The sequence below is a fragment of the Hippocampus guttulatus genome, chromosome 7, assembly GCF_054856545.1.
Source record: "Hippocampus guttulatus isolate MCC_2025c chromosome 7, RoL_Hgut_1.0, whole genome shotgun sequence".
Lineage (NCBI taxonomy): Eukaryota > Metazoa > Chordata > Actinopteri > Syngnathiformes > Syngnathidae > Hippocampus > Hippocampus guttulatus.
This window is the reverse complement of record NC_141267.1, coordinates 23907525-23922188: the sequence shown is the minus strand read 5'-3', so window position 1 is coordinate 23922188 and position 14664 is coordinate 23907525. Positions and strand designations below refer to the sequence as shown.

General features: G+C 65.3%; 3 protein-coding genes across 11 annotated transcripts; 1 reads left to right on the top strand and 2 right to left on the bottom strand.

Annotated features, from left to right (window-relative positions):
- Window positions 1–5: 5 nt before the first annotated feature.
- Window positions 6–4278, top strand: zbtb37 (zinc finger and BTB domain containing 37). Of its 2 annotated transcripts, XM_086116560.1 has the most exons (4): window positions 6–1510; window positions 1887–2669; window positions 2735–2828; window positions 2914–3531. In XM_086116560.1, the coding sequence occupies exons 2-4, from the start codon at window positions 1918–1920 to the stop codon at window positions 3373–3375; spliced, it is 1308 nt and encodes a 435-aa protein (XP_085972686.1). In that variant the 5' UTR covers window positions 6–1510; window positions 1887–1917; the 3' UTR covers window positions 3376–3531. The 2 variants fall into 2 exon arrangements, with proteins under 2 accessions (XP_085972686.1, XP_085972684.1); XM_086116558.1 differs by having other exon boundaries at window positions 2735–4278.
- A 248-nt stretch (window positions 4279–4526) lies between these two features.
- Window positions 4527–7325, bottom strand: serpinc1 (serpin peptidase inhibitor, clade C (antithrombin), member 1). Of its 2 annotated transcripts, none has more exons than XM_086116565.1 (8): window positions 7148–7325; window positions 6125–6482; window positions 5846–6061; window positions 5637–5774; window positions 5335–5553; window positions 5099–5273; window positions 4931–4998; window positions 4527–4851 (listed from the first exon to the last, which is right to left on the bottom strand). In XM_086116565.1, the coding sequence occupies exons 2-8, from the start codon at window positions 6479–6481 to the stop codon at window positions 4675–4677; spliced, it is 1350 nt and encodes a 449-aa protein (XP_085972691.1). In that variant the 5' UTR covers window position 6482; window positions 7148–7325; the 3' UTR covers window positions 4527–4674. The 2 variants fall into 2 exon arrangements, with proteins under 2 accessions (XP_085972691.1, XP_085972689.1); XM_086116563.1 differs by lacking the exon at window positions 7148–7325 and adding an exon at window positions 7068–7146.
- Window positions 7326–7437: 112 nt separating this feature from the next.
- On the bottom strand, window positions 7438–14268 carry stil (STIL centriolar assembly protein). 7 transcript variants are annotated; one of them, XM_086116553.1, is made up of 15 exons: window positions 13845–14264; window positions 12704–12811; window positions 12137–12252; window positions 11595–11776; window positions 11215–11441; window positions 11055–11138; window positions 10787–10873; window positions 10567–10717; window positions 10390–10490; window positions 9966–10080; window positions 9620–9895; window positions 8942–9035; window positions 8720–8866; window positions 7952–8052; window positions 7438–7825 (listed from the first exon to the last, which is right to left on the bottom strand). In XM_086116553.1, exons 1-15 carry the CDS (start codon window positions 14084–14086, stop codon window positions 7484–7486), a joined length of 2373 nt encoding a protein of 790 aa, XP_085972679.1. In that variant the 5' UTR covers window positions 14087–14264; the 3' UTR covers window positions 7438–7483. The 7 variants fall into 7 exon arrangements, with proteins under 7 accessions (XP_085972679.1, XP_085972682.1, XP_085972678.1 ...); XM_086116556.1 differs by having other exon boundaries at window positions 8724–8866; window positions 13845–14261; XM_086116552.1 differs by having other exon boundaries at window positions 10567–10873; window positions 13845–14268.
- Window positions 14269–14664: the final 396 nt, after the last annotated feature.

Here is a 14664-nt window from a genome sequence, read left to right as displayed (position 1 = left end):
ACACTCTCCGAAAGGTCTTTGACTTTGTTAGTGCTCAGTTTTTCAAAACGTTTCTTTTTCTGGGCCTTTTTCACTTTTTAGCAGTTTGTCCTCATTCGATTGGGTTTCTGTTTCCCCCCGGCAAAAGGAGCTTCGCATTGTAGTTTTCTCAGCCATTGCATTCCGTCGTCGCTCGTCCTTTTCTCGGCGAGCGTTAGCGTGTGCCACTTTGTCGCTCGTCGCGCTTGCGCCCGAGCTTTGAGGTCACTCGACTTTTTGCCTCGACCGCCTTCAACTTTCCTCCTTCCTCGTCGAACATAATGGCGGCGTTGCCGCGCACGTGTCAACCGATCGTCTCTGTAACCTTGTTAGCGCTTAATAAAAACAACTAGAAGAAAAAAAAATCCCATCGTCTGACCCCGGTGACTTGTCGCGCTTCGTATTGAGGATCCGGACCGGGTTGGTAGCGCGCAAGCCAAAACAGGCCGGCATTTTGTGTCCTGCCTTGGGTTTGATCAACGCCTCGTCGAAGATCATTGCATTCAAAAGGCACGCACAGGATTCCCACTTTGAAAGGAGAAAGGGGAGACGGCAAGGCTGCCCCCTGGCGGACGGAGAAAGGGATGCCCTTGCAACACGTCAACAGCTGGAAACCGCCGCGTGCTTTCTCCGCGTACCCGCTGATCCACGAACACGCGCTCGGCAGTTCACGCGCGTAAGAGTTACAAATCAGTCATGGCAAATAACAAAAAAGGTGAAAATTGCGGACGTCGCTCGTCACGCGTAAACATCGGGGAAAAACTGACGTAGAGCGAGACGAGCGCACATCTTTTATTTTCTCGTCTCCGTCTCGCAAACACTCGGTCGGGGAAACCGGCAGCGACGACTTTGGTCCTCGTTTTCTCACGTCCGCCTCCCGCAAGCGCGCGGGCCGAGTGCGCGAGCGCCCCGCGTGCGCGCCGGGAGTTGGAGTTCGCGAGGCGCACCGGGCGAAGCCGCCTCGCGGAGCGAGAACCGCATCTCCCGACGTGCCCCGCGCGCGCCTCTCGCGCCCCGCTTCCTTTCCCTCCTTCCTTCCTCGGCCGAGGTGCTGCGGCGTCCGCGAGCAGGGATGACGACGAGCCGCCGAACCGAGCGTGAACGACGAACCCGAATGGCAGCGGCGGACCGTAGGCGGAGCCGAGATTCTCTTGTTGGGCCTTGAAGCGGACGCCGGCGTCGCCGGGGCTGCGAGCGCGAGGGGGGTCGAGGGGCCGGGCCGGGCCGAGCCGTGCCGAGCCGAGACGAGACGAGACGAGCCACGTCGGCTCACCCCGGTCATGCAAAGTCCGCCCGAGGGTCCACGTCGAGGTTCCGGCGAGTCCGCCGACGGCCGCTCGTTCGCGCGAGCGTAGCGGAAGTGGAAGCGGTGAGGGTCCCGGAGCCTCCGCCCACTGGAGCTGACGGCGAGCCCTCGCGCGTGACGTCGGGCGGCGGCGGCTGACCACCACCGTGGAGGGCGTGGAAGGGTCCGCTCGGAAATCGCCACATCGTGAGTAGTCAGTCCTCGCAAAAAGCACACTCGCCGCCGCCGCCGCCGCGGCTCAAGGACGCGCGCGAGCGGATCGCGACCGCGCCGTCGCAACAACAAAGCGACGCGCGAAACGTTTGGCGCGTGCGCGCGCGCGCGCCACCTGTTGAGTGGAGCGGCGTGACGCGTCTCTGCGTCTTGTTCGCGCGAACGCGGTCACGTGACATTGACGCCGGCGCCCGCCGAGGTCTTCGGTCTCAAGGCTTCCAAATGCGTCGAGATGCCGCAAAGACCGAAGGTCTCGAGCCGCCAACGCTTCGGCCTGTCCGTTTCCGACGCCGTCGCCCTTGTCGACGCGAAGACGTATCAAGTGATACGGGCGTTTGCGTCTTTTCAGCATTCCCGCCGGCGGGCGGGCGAGCGCCGTCATGGAGCGCTGGGGCAGCATCCAGCTGGACGTGCCGGACTTCGGCAACTCGGTGCTGTCCCACCTCAACCAGCTGCGGGCCCAAGGGCGGCTGTGCGACATCGTGGTCCACGTCCAGGGCCGGAGTTTCCGGGCGCACAAGGCGGTCCTGGCCGCCAGCTCGCCCTACTTCCGGGACCACATGTCCCTGGGCCAGATGAGCGCCGTGTCGCTGACGGTGATCCGCAACGCGTCCGTCTTCGAGCAGCTGCTGGCCTTCTGCTACACGGGGCGCCTGCGGCTGCAGCTGCGCGACATCATCAGCTACCTGACGGCCGCCAGCTTCCTGCAGATGCAGGAGGTCATCGACCGCTGCACGCGCATCCTGGAGGGGATCCACCTCAAGATCGGCCCGGCCGACCCGGACCGCCCGCTCGCCGACCGGGAGGCGGCGGCGCTGCCGCCGCCGCCGCCGCCGCCCCGGGGCCCGGAGGCGCCCCCCGGCGGGGAAGAAGGGGAGCCGCGCAGCCCGCCGGCCCGACGCCGCGGGGACGCGCTCCTGCGCCTCGAGCGCGCCGGCCGCCGCTACGCGGAAAGCGCCGGCGAGGCGGACGAGGCCGGCGACGGGACGGGCGTCAAGACGGAGCGGGCGGAGCGGCGGATCGGGGCGGGCCGCGGCCGGGACGGCCCGGGCCAGGCCGACGAGGGCGGGGCGGCGAGCGCCGACGCCCGGGACGGGCCGCGGCCCTCCGGCGGCCTCGGCGAGGCCGACAGGTGAGCGCCGCCTCCGCCGCCGCCGCCTCGCCGGCGCCTTGACGCGCCTTTTGCGTGCGCCTCAGGTCCAGCCCCTCGGGCGGCGCCCCGGCGGATCGTCGACGGGCCGGAAGCCGATCTCCGAGCGGAAGCGAAGACCCGCCGCGCGCCAACTGCCAGGTCGCACCGCGCCGCGCGTGGCGGATTCGGTTGGGTCCCGAGAGGGCGCGTGTTGTGAGCCGGCGCGTGTTTGTGTGGCCGGCAGGGCTCGGAGGCGGCGGGGGCGTACGAGGACGACGCGCCGGGCGAGCGCTGGTTCCGCTACAACCCGCGGCTGACCTGCATCTACTGCTGCAAGTCCTTCAACCAGAAGGGCAGCCTGGACCGCCACATGCGGCTGCACATGGGCATCACGCCCTTCGCGTGCCGCCTGTGCGGCAAGAAGTACACGCGCAAGGACCAGCTGGAGTACCACATCCGCAAGCACACGGGCGACAAGCCCTTCGCGTGCCGCCTGTGCGCCAAGAGCTTCCCCTTCCGGGCCATCCTCAACCAGCACCTGCGCAAGAACCACCCGGGACAGCGCGCCCGCAGCGCCTCGCCCGAGACCACCACCGGCGCCAGGGGGGCCTCCCCGGGACGGGAGGACCCCGAGGGCGGCGGCGGCGGGGGGGAGCCGTACGGCGAGGGCCCCCACGCGTCCGTCTCCACCACGGGGCCCGACTGACGTCGACGGGGGCCCGGGCGTCCGTCCCCGGCGCGGGGCCCGACGGACGCCCGACGTCGCGCGACGGCCCCCGAGCGCGCCCGCCTCCCGTCTTACTTCCTCCTTCCGTCCTTCGTTTCTGCCTCCCGACGGGTCGGCGGCAGTCGCGGGTACGCCCGTTAGCTCCCGCATTAGCGGCGGCGTGACCCTCGGGGCCCCCTCGGACCGCCGCGGTTGAGTTGGGGTCTCGACGGTCCCAAGCTAACCTCACCCCGCATAAGCTGATCACGCTCAGCTACCTCTCGTCTCCGCCGGGAGCTCTCGTCCTTGCGCTGAGATTTCCCGTCCGGGCAACATTGTGAAGGAAAGCTGCTGGTAAAAGGCGCTCGTTCGTCACTCGCCGCCCCCCCCCCCCTCGCATCCGGGACCGTCGCGCTCTTCTGACCACGCGATATTCTGCAAAGTGGCCCGTCGGGACCGGTGCCAAAACCAAGCCAGCTCTCAAGGCCCGCTCGCCCTCGAAGACGGCTCACGACGAACGGCGACTCGTGACGGGGTGCCGCTTTGCCCCCCCCCCCCCCCGGTTGGACCGCGACGTAACAGAATGCGAAAGCTAACAAAGCCGACTCGTGCGAAAGCACAACACCTCAACCCGACCGCCTCCTCCCGACATCTTACCTCACGCGATCCCGCCTCCCTCCGCACGGACACCCCCGACGTTGCGCTGCGGCGATGGCGCGACGCGGCCCGGGGTTTCCCGCCGCCGCCGCCGACAGCTGGCGTGCGCGCGCCTTGGTCCTCCCACCTCGGGAGTCGACTCTGCCGACTGTTGCTCGTTTGGTTGGACTCTTTCTTTCGCAAAGAATGTTTGGTAGGCGGAGCCAAAGAGTCTTGAATTGAATAAAAAAAGACATTTGACTGAAATTGCGCGCGTGTGTCTTGGGGTCATATTTGGACTCTCCGTAGCCACCCTGCCTACCCTGCAGAGCTTCGCACTCGACGCCTTCCTCCTCCTTGAGAGTCTCGCTCGCCGAGTCGTTGTTCAACCTCGGGAGCCTTTGCCCGTTCTTTCCTCTCCAGAGGCCACCCGGACACAATGGCGGCCCCGCGCTTGCGCCACGCCAAAAGAATCGCCGACCGAGTACGGCTCGGCCGGCTTGAACTCTTCGGAGTGCGTTTGCCGCGTCTTTTTTATTGAGCGGAACGCCGAAAGGAGGACGCGCTCTCCGCTCGTCGTCGGATCGATTCTTCCGGCGCGGACGGCGAAAGGGCGAAGGCGCGTCGTTTCCGTTTCGAGGACGCGGGCCGGCGGGGCGCGCGTCACGGTTGGCAGGGGCTCGCCACGCGGCCCGCGAAGAGGACGGCGCCGACGGTCTTCTCGCGGATCAGCAGCAGGAAGGGCCGATCGGCCCGCAGCACCTCCGCGTCCAACTTGATGGATCTTCCCGACGCCACCGCGGCGGAGGACGCCGCCGCCTCGCTGCCCAGCTCGTTCACCTGCGCGCGGGCAGGCGGGCGCGTCAGAGGCCGCGCGCTCCCGTCGGCAAGGCCGCCGCCCAACAGACGCGGAACGCACCTCCAGGAAGGCTTTGTGGAAGGCGTCGCTGATGGAAACGCCGCCGGCGCCGCCGCCGTCCAGGAGCCCTGAACGCAACACGCACGCGGAAAGGCACGCGCGCGTTAGTACAGTCGTGCATGCGCACGTGCGCGCACACGACGCAAGTAGACGCGGCGGCGCCCCCACCCGGCAAACTGGCGTTCTGCGGGCTGAAGATGTCGCGCAGTCCGAGCGCGGTGAGCGCCTCCTTGAGGCGGACGCCGTCCTCCAGCCGGAATCGCGGAAGGTGCACGGACACGCGCGTCTCCGCCATCCGCTCCAGCCACGCGTTGAGCGTGGGAAGGTCGAGCTCCGCCTCCACCTGCGCCGCGGACGGACGGCGGGAGGCGGGGCTGAAAGGCGTCGGCGGCCGCGCGCCTCACCTGCGCCAGGGAGCGGCCCTCGTCCGGCAGCAGCAGCGTCAGGCCCAAGTCCCGGCCGCGGTAATCCATCTCCAAGAGCCGCAGGCCGCGCGCCGGCAGGCGGGCGTAACGGAAGCTGTTTTCCTGGAACATCATCCGCACGGAGCAGCTGCGCCGCGCGTCCACGCGGAAGGGGGCCACGTACGCGTCCTCCTCGCGGAACTCGTGCAGCCAGCGACCCTGTTGAGAGCGAGGGAGAATCGCGTTCCCGTATCGACTTGGATTGAAAACGAGCCGAGGAAAAGCCGGCGAGCGCTCGCTACCTTGAAGTAGATGCTGTTGACCAGGACCAGGACGGCGTCGGCGCCGACGGCGCCGGCGGGCAGCGCGTCCCGGATGTTGTTTTCCGTCTTGTTGGCCACCCAAGCGTTGATGGCGCCGCGGGATGCTTCCGGCTCGCCCTGCGGCACGCCGACACGCCTTTTAGGAGGCGCGCGGACAAAGCGCCGGCGCCCGCCCGCTCGGCACCGACCCTCAAGTCCAGCGACATCATCTCGGCGCCGTAGAGGCGCCGGCTGATGTTCTGGAAGGTGGCGTCGAAGCGCAGCGAGCGGTCCCCGAAGAGGCGAGTGGCCACCGCCAGCTCGGTGCCGGCGTCCTTCCTCCTCTGCAAGCGACACAGGAGCTTGGCCAAGTAGAAGTGCGCTTGAGCCGACGTCCTCCGCGTGACCGAATCCAACTCGAACACCTGCCGACACGCGCGCGCGTCAGTCGCGGCTCGGGGGCGAGCCGAGTCGCGACCGAGCGCCACCTTGACGAGTTCCTCCAGCGTGCGTCCGCAGGCGCCCAGCTTGGTCACGGAGAAGGCGGCCGACACGCCCAGCGGGGACAGGAACACGTTGCTGTCGGCGCTGCGGCCGAGCGCCACCCGTCGGTACAGCGACAGCGCGAAGCGAGCGTTGGCCGCGGACAGCTCCCACACGCGCCGATCCGTCGCTCTCGGGACCGAGGCCTCGCCGTCGGCGGCGGGCTCTCCCCCGGGGGCCCGGTAGACGCAGCGAGGCTCCAGGGCCGCGTCCTTGGCTTTGATGGCGCACGGGTCCTCGGGCGCCCCGCCGGACGCCAGAGACAAAACGCTGAGAAGAAGCAGCCAATGGGAAGAGGCCATCCTGCGGAGTCAACCGTGAGCGCTCGTTTGCTGCCGTGAGAACGCCCCGCGCGAGCGATGCGTCGCCATTTGCGAGGTGGCTTTTTTTTTTTTTTTTCTATTTTACTGGATGGCAGATTCGGAAAGGGACAACCGCGAAAGTAGCCAAGACGCCAAGCGCGAGCGGCCAAAGTCGCACAAGCGCGCCGGAATCGACGTTAGCTAAGCGAACCCGAACGGGCGGAGGAGGCAAGCGGCCGCCGCTTCCGCCACGGCTTCGTTGAGCAAACGGCCGGCGGCGCATTCTGGCCGGCGGCCTCCGCCGACGCGCCCCGCTGCGACGCGTCGGCGCACCTCGACGGTGACCCCGAGCGGACGACAAAATGACCCGCGCCGAGCCCAAGATGGATGGAATCCATCCCGGAAATTCGACGTCCCGGCTCGCGTCTGTCACGCGACGTTCTACCGCTACCGACGAGTGCACACGCGCAACGACGCGGAGGCAAACGCGAGCTAACTCTCGCGCGCAAAGAGGCGCCGCTCTCAGTCGAGACGTCAAATATTAACCTCCCAAAAGGAAAAAAAAAAGTGGATCGAGCATTTTTACGTGGCGGGGGGCAGAAGCAGGGAAGGCATTCAAAGTAAATCCTTTTCTTCGCAGAGTAGGACAAAAGTCTGAGTTCTTACCTGGGCAGAGCACACGCGGGATTTATGCGTCACGCGGGTCAGTGAACTGCGCTGCGCAAACATGGCATGGACCTTGGGACCCCGAGGGGGGCGACGGTCCCCTTTGCGCTCGACGAGCCCGGCGTCCGTCCGGCCGCGAGACGGTCCGACGTTCTTGACGGCGGCCGGAACAAAGCGCTTTCCGCAACATTGAACATCGCGTGCCGGTCAGGCGACCCCCGCGACGTTGGGGGCCTTTTTCCACTCGCGCGTTCCACGCTAACCCGTTAAGGACGAGCCAAAACACGCCCTTTCAAAGAAAAAGCACTTTATTAGCGTGAGCCAAAAGAGACCCTTTCAAATTAAAAGCGAGCACCCGAGCGTTAAAAGAGCTTGGGCAGCTGTCTGAGGCGACCGAGGTCCAGGATGTTGCCCACCGAGGCGTCCCCCGGCGCCGGCGGCCGGCCGGCCTCGGGCTTCTCCTCGTCGCCGTCGGGCGCCGCCGCCTCCCCGATCGAGCGGCTCTCCGGGAGGAGCTGGAGCGGGCCCGCCAGGAGGCCGTGACGGCGCATGTAAGTCGCCGTGGCCGCCGACATGTTGCTCGGCGACAGCGGCGAGAGGGCGGGGTCCGGCGAGGTCGCGTCGCCCGGCGCCGAGCGCTTGTGGTACTGCAGCAAAATGGCCGTCCCGTCCGGGTCGCTGCCCAAAAGGTCCCGATAAGTCAAAGGGCCAAAAACATCTCCCTCCAAATTAAAAGCGGGTCGAGATGAGCAAATGTTTGACGCTGCGCTTCCTCTCTGGCCGGCGGTTACGCGACGTGCGTACCTGCGCCGCTGCGACATCGCCGTCGCGACCTCCCGGCCCTCTGCGCCGCCGCGCCCCTCCCTCTGGGACGCCGGGGTGCCGCTCGTCACTTCGGCCGCTCCCTGAAGGGGACAAGCGCGCGCCAGCCGGGTCGGGCGCGCCGTCGGGCGTGAGCGGCAACGGCCGAACCGGCGGGGCTCGAAACGGACGCGGCTTTGCATTCAAGAGGAGGGCCCATCCAAAGTCCTTCTTTGATTGAGCCATTTGGAACGATTTAGCGGTTCTGCGAATTTTATTCTGCCAAATCGACCGAGCTCGTCCCCCCCCCCCCCTCCGCCGCCATCGCACCACTTGTCGTCCATTTCAGGGCGGGCAGCCAAATTAACGGCACAGTTGCGCTGGTGCTCGCCAGACGCGACCATCTTTGACCGCTCTTATTTTGAAGGCGGTGCTTCCGACATTCCCACCCCCACCTTCAAAATAAAAGCCGCTCTACGTTGCCCCGAATAGTACCAACAGCTTCGCGTTACCCCGGGCATCGCGGCGCAGGGAGAGTCCGCTACCCTGTCGTCGACCGGGTCGGGTCGTATGACGGCGGCGGCTTCCGTTTGGGTCGACGGCAGATGAAACGCGGAAGTGATTTTGGCGGGGGACGAGCGGCCTCGGCCGGTATCGGCAGCCGATACCGGCGAAAGAAGGCCGGCGTCGGGCCGACCGACGGGCGGCTCTCGGCGCTCACCCGTCCGCACGCGGCGCCCTCACGAGGACAAAGAGCGCGCGTCGCGTCACCTACGTGCGTGCGGTCGCCGTAAAAGCGGGGCTCCGTCTCGACCGGCGGCTCCCGGCCCGCGAGGCCGTCTTCCCGGGGGGGCGAGGCGAGGGCGCGGGGGAGCGCCCGGGGAGGCGGAGTCTGAGCGCCCCAAAGGAGACTGGCACCTGAGAACCAAAATCGACAAATCCAAACGGGGCCCGCAACAGACCGGCGGACGGGGGGGGGGGGGGGGGCCTCACCCGTTTCCACGGCGACGCTGCTGCTGCTACGGGCGCCCCGGCAACCGGTCTCGCGGGTCGGCCGGACCGCCTGAGCTTCCAGCAGCATCTGGACCTAAATAAAAAAAGAAGCAAAGCGGAGATGTGGCGAGGGTCGGCCATTCAAGGGAGCGGAATTGCGCCCGCGTGTCAATGCACGGAGGCTTCTCGTCACCGTCTTCAAATAACGGCCAAAGTCGTCTTTTTTTTTTTTAAACCCCCCCGACGCCGGCCGCCCGGAGCCAAAGGGGCTCCGTCCCAAATTCCGCAGATCATTCCATTCGACCCTTCGTCAATTGAGGCGGCGGCCCGCCGGGTGCTAAGTTAGCACACCCGCCTCACGGTGCAGTGGTTGGGGGTCCGATTCCAGCCCCCGACCTTTGCATGCTCGCCCCGCGCCTGCCTGGGTTTTCTCCGGGTACTTTGCTTTCCTCCCACATTCTGAAAACATGCGCGGCGGGTTACGACTATTCCGCGGTGCGAGCGCAGGCGCGGATGGTCGTTGGTTTCTGCGTGCCCCGCGATGGGCTGGCAAGCGGTTCGGGGCGCGATAGGCTCCCGCCTGAGGAGAAGCGGATTCGAAAATGGACGGATGATCAATTGAGGAGAGGGACAAAGGTTCCGCCTCGGCCCGGTCAACTTCCCGTCAGGCGTTCTTACCTGAGCCTGCAGGAGGCGCAGCTGCTGGTTTTGCCAGAGGAAGCGCCGGGCGTCGCGCGATTCCGTCTCACAGGAGGAGCGCGCCGCCGGGTCGCCCGCCCGCGCGGAGGCGGGCGGGCGAAGAGGCTCGGGCGCCGGGGGGCCGCGGGTGGTCCGCTGAGGGTCGGGGGTGCCGCGGAGGAGAGGAGGAGCGCGCCCCCCGTCGTCCTCGGCGTCGGGGGCGCCGCCGTCCGCCAACAGAGAAAGTTCCGGAACGGCCGGCCGAACGGGAGGAGCCTGAAAAGCCAGACGTCGCGTGGGGCCGGGCCGGAAGGCCGCGCAAACGGCGGGCGGCGCTCTCGCCTACCTGCTGTGCAGGAAAGTGGGGGCGAGGCGAAGGTCGGGGTGACCACTCGTCCTCCTGCACGCCAGAGTCTCGCTCGCTGACACATGTTTCCGTCGCCGCCGCCGGAGGACCGTCACTGTCGACGAGGCATGCCAGAAAGACTCGGGACGGAGGCCTTCAGACGCAACGGCCTCATCGCTCCCTTACAAAAACGCATTTCTCCTCTGCCTCGACTCAAGTGTAGCCACAGTTTAGTCACCGGCATCCTCGGTTCTGCGCTTAAGAGACACGAGCGCGCGCTTCGCTTCTGGCAACGAGTCCGCCGCATGAGCCCGTCTCAAGCGGCTTTCGTTTTGGTTTTGCGCTTTTGTCAGCGATCGACTCGGAAAAGGAAGCGACGGGGTCCGACCGAAGGGGCGCGGCGGCCAAACGAGCGGCGACCGACCTGTCCAAGGAGCGCCGGGCGTCTCGGAAGGCTCGGATTTGCCTCGGGTGGCCTTCCGGGATCAGCTGGAACTCCAACGGCCGACCCTCCGCCGCCGCGCCCTGCCGAGCGCCGACGGGCTCGTCACCTTTCGGGCTTTCGGCCGCCCTCCCGCCGGCGGGCCTCCTTCGCACTCACCTGGAGGAGCGTCACGCGGCGCCGGGCGCCGAGCAGCCGGCACTCCAGCCGCGCGGGGGCGGACGCGCGAGGCCGACACCGGAAGAAGGCGGGCGCCGCGCGCGGGGGGGCGAAGGTGACCAGCAGGAAGGCGCCGTCCTCCGACAGGACCCTGACGAAGGCGCAACAAAAAGGTGGCGGCGGTGCTTCGGGCGCCCTCGCTTCCTGCGACGTCACCAACCTGTCTTGGAGGGCGGAGCCAAAGAGGAACCCGAGACACCAGGCGCACACGTGAGGGTTGGACGCGTGGCTCACGCCGCTCAGCCAGCTGCCGCGCAACGGGAAGAAGGTGAAGCTCGCGGCGGCGCCTGCGCACTTCAAGAACCCAAAATCGACGGGGCCGGCGGCGAGCCGCTCCCGCGCGTGTCGGACGACGGTCCGAAATGCGCAGAGCGCTTCTCGCCCTTCGGCGCCGAGCGTCGACCTCGCCGTTCATTTGCGCGACTTACACGCCGACCAGCGGCAGCTTGGAGGCTTTGGGGTCCGACTCCAGCAGCAGCAGCAACTTCCTGCTCTGATCCATCGTCACAAACCTGCACACGGGCACGCGCGCCATTAGGTACGCCGGCGCCGGCGCCCCCGTTACGCGCCCGGCGGCGGCGGCCTCACCCTCGCCGGCGGCCGCCCGCCCCGCTCAAGCTCCTGAGCAGCGCGGTGGGGATGACGGGGACGGGGCGGACCGGCCGCGCGTCCAAGCGGACCGACGGGCACACGCACGACCAGCCCAGCCAGAAGGACGCGGCGTCTCCCCGCCGCTCGCAGCCGACGCGACCTTTCACCTCCATCAGCCGGCACAGGTCCAGGGGCCGCCGGCCGCTCACGTGAGCCCGCAGCGCCTGTCCGCACCGCAAACGACCGCGTTTCCTTCGGCCCTCGAGACGCCGCCGTCCCGGAGATGAAAATTCCGACGATATCGGTCACGCGCGCTCGCCGCGCGAAATCCTCTTGAAGACGGACGGAGGTTCGAGTGAGCGATGGGCGGGACTTACAGAGATGGAGCGCGTCAGCTCAGCCTCCGATTGGATGACGTCCTCGTAGCTCTCCTGGCCCGAGAACGTGCAAGGAACCAGCACGTCGCCCGGCAGGGCGGCCGCGGGAACGCGCTCCAGGTCGGCGGCCCGCTCTCGCCCCGGATCGAAGCGGTCCAGCGTCACGGTGACGCCCTCCTCGTCTGGGGACGGCAGAGGACACCGACGCCGCATAAAAGGCGCCGCGTTCGGCCGCGTCGTTCCGTGACGGACGGCATATTTGAAAAGGCGAAATATCCGCCGAGAACGGATCGGCCGAGCGATGGCTCGGTCGGGGTCTCCCGCAAACGCGGCCCTCCGGGCTTTCGGTCTCTTCGACCGCTTTCTTCCTTCCACTTCGCCCCGAGCCGCCGCGCGACAGACGGCCCGGCTTTCGGATCGGGCGCCGAGATGCGCCCGGCCGCGGATGCCGGGCGAGCGCGCCCCCTCCCGCTGAACATTTCGGCCGGCTTCGGTCTCCGCGCGCGACGCGACGCGAGGCGAGGCGAGACGTGACCTCTGACCTGCGTCCACGGCCACGGAGCCCAGGAAGAAGCAGCTGACGGGAGACGCGTGGCATCGGCGGGCGTGGCGCTGAGCCAGACGAAGGGCCTTCTCGCGCAGGAGGAGGCGCGGCATTCTAAACACACACAAACGCTTGCAAGTCTCCGGACGGCGAAAATGAAAACGTTGAGCGCGGCGGCAAGACAAGAGCGCCGTTAACCACGCCGACCGTTCATCACATCGGGAATATAAGACGAGTTTTGAAAACGGGGACAAATTCGGACAGCGGTCAAGACGCTGCGGGCGCGCCGGCCGAAAACGCGGCCGGCTCGACTTTCCGCCGTCGCTCCCGACGCCTTTGCACTTTGTACGGGCGTACGCCGACGCATCGAAACCGACCGTAACAAGCGGAGAGGCCCCGCCGGTCGGAACCGTCCGCGCGGCGGCACGTAAAACGCCGCGCGGACAGAAGCTAGCCGCCGTCCGGCCGTCTTCGGGCGGCCGCGGACTCGTCCGATTCCCCCTTTTGAAATTCACTTGCCGGAATATTAGCCCCCGCGCGCGCGACGCACGAGTCGGCCCTTCACCTGTGAGAGCACAGCTGGATGCAGAGTTTCTCTCCGGTGGGGCGGCCATCCCGCAAACAAGTTCTGGATTCGGGGAAGCCGAGCGCCGTCGGGGACCTTCCCGCGGGTCTACGAGGACAACGCGGGTCAGGCTTCGGCGAGGCAGGAAATCACTCTATTGCCCGACGTTCGCATTCCGTGAGCCACCCTCGTCATGTCCTGAAAAGTTGCGCGTACGGGAAGCGACGACATCACGCGGACAAACTCCGATCTTGTTTGGATGCTCCGTGACAGGCGAAGACCTTCACAGGCTGAGGGCACGGCGACAAGAAATCCACCCGTGAAATCGGCCGAGGGGAAAAAAATGTTCCTTTCCTTGCTTTCGCAGTCCAGGGTTGCGGAGGTGCCGAACGAGCTGCCCTGCCCACCGACTTAAAGGCGAAACAAAAGCATCAAGTGACGCCATCAAAACGGTGAAGTGATCATCTGGCCGGCGCTCGCTGGTCGGGCTGGGCTGGCGCCATAGCGCAGGGGTCTGCCCCCGTCTCCCTGAAATATTTATTGAGTTTTAAACGGCCGTCAAAGAGCCTTTTCAGGGACAGCCCCGAGAAATGAGCGTGAAATGGGGACCAGAAGGCTGAATGTAAACAAACAAAAGCAAAACAATTCATATTTTGGATTCTGTGGGCGTTGAGTTTTCCACTCCATCAAAAAAGCTGCAGGTCTCTTGATGCCCCCCCCCCCACAAAAAACCCTCTAGCTAAACCCACATCAATCTCCACAAATATCAAAGCGATCGCACCAAGGACATGACTGTCTCTTCCTTGCCATATTTCCTTAAAATCGCAAATTCGTTTGGATATTCTCAGAAGGCATCGGTCGAGAGGTGCACATGAATTTGGGTATTGTGCATGTTAAATTGCTCCATGTACAGCACTTTGTATGCAGCGATGGCTGTTTGAAAGTGCTCTAGAAATACTGTTGACTTGACTTGACTTGGGTGGCGATTGGTGAGCGTTTGCGAACACTAAACAACGTTAAGGACATGACACATTTGTTCTTCGGTCGTCGAAGTAGCAGAACCTGCGCCCATCATCATGGTTATTACCGCTATTATTGTGATTATTATCGGCAAGGAAGCACGAGAGCAAATGTCACTCACCTCGCCCCCACGTTTCGGGGGCTGGGGGCCTGGTGGAAAGCAGCAGCCTGCAGAGCCTGGAGGTTGACCGGGCAGCTCATCGATGACTGACACTTCGGCACAAAACAACCGTCAAAAAAAAAGCAAGAAAAGAAAAGAAAAGAAACGAAGGGGCGGAGTGAGTCTTTGGGCGCGCGATCGTTAGCGGCGAGCCGCGTTAGCTCCCGGCGTCCTCGACTCCGCGTGCCGGTTTTCCAGAGCATTCAAATGGCGACTAACTCCCGTCTTAGTCGCCGTAGAAGCGAGGCGCGGCGGGCTGCCTCGCGTTTGCTTTTTGGCGAAATGTCGCACGCTCGCGCCGACTCGGCTCGACGATGGCGCCGTTTAGCGCTCGGCTGGCGGGCCACTCCGAAGCCGAGCGGAAGCGTGAGCGGCCAATCGGAAAGCGCTCTCGCTGAATCGCCGACCAATAGCGTGCCACTTGACTTCCTCGTTGGTGAGCCGCGGAAGCGAGAAGAAATCCTCACAGCGCCCCCCTTGAATAATGGTCAACAGCAATTAGTGGACGGAGCGCCTTTAAATGAAGCATTTTTGTCTCAAAACTAAACCGATAGTTATAGCAAAAATGTCATCTTTCTCAATTAGAGTGTGAGCAAGGTAGGACAACTTCGCTTTACGCCGAAAATACACGTCCGAACACATGAAATGCCAAATTGATCACATTTCTATTAAGACAATACTTGCATTTTTCGGAATGGATCTCAACTAATTGTGGCGACGTCAAAAGACACGAATACCTGTACAAGGCAAAATCAGATTGAGTGCGATTGTCCAGTCGGGT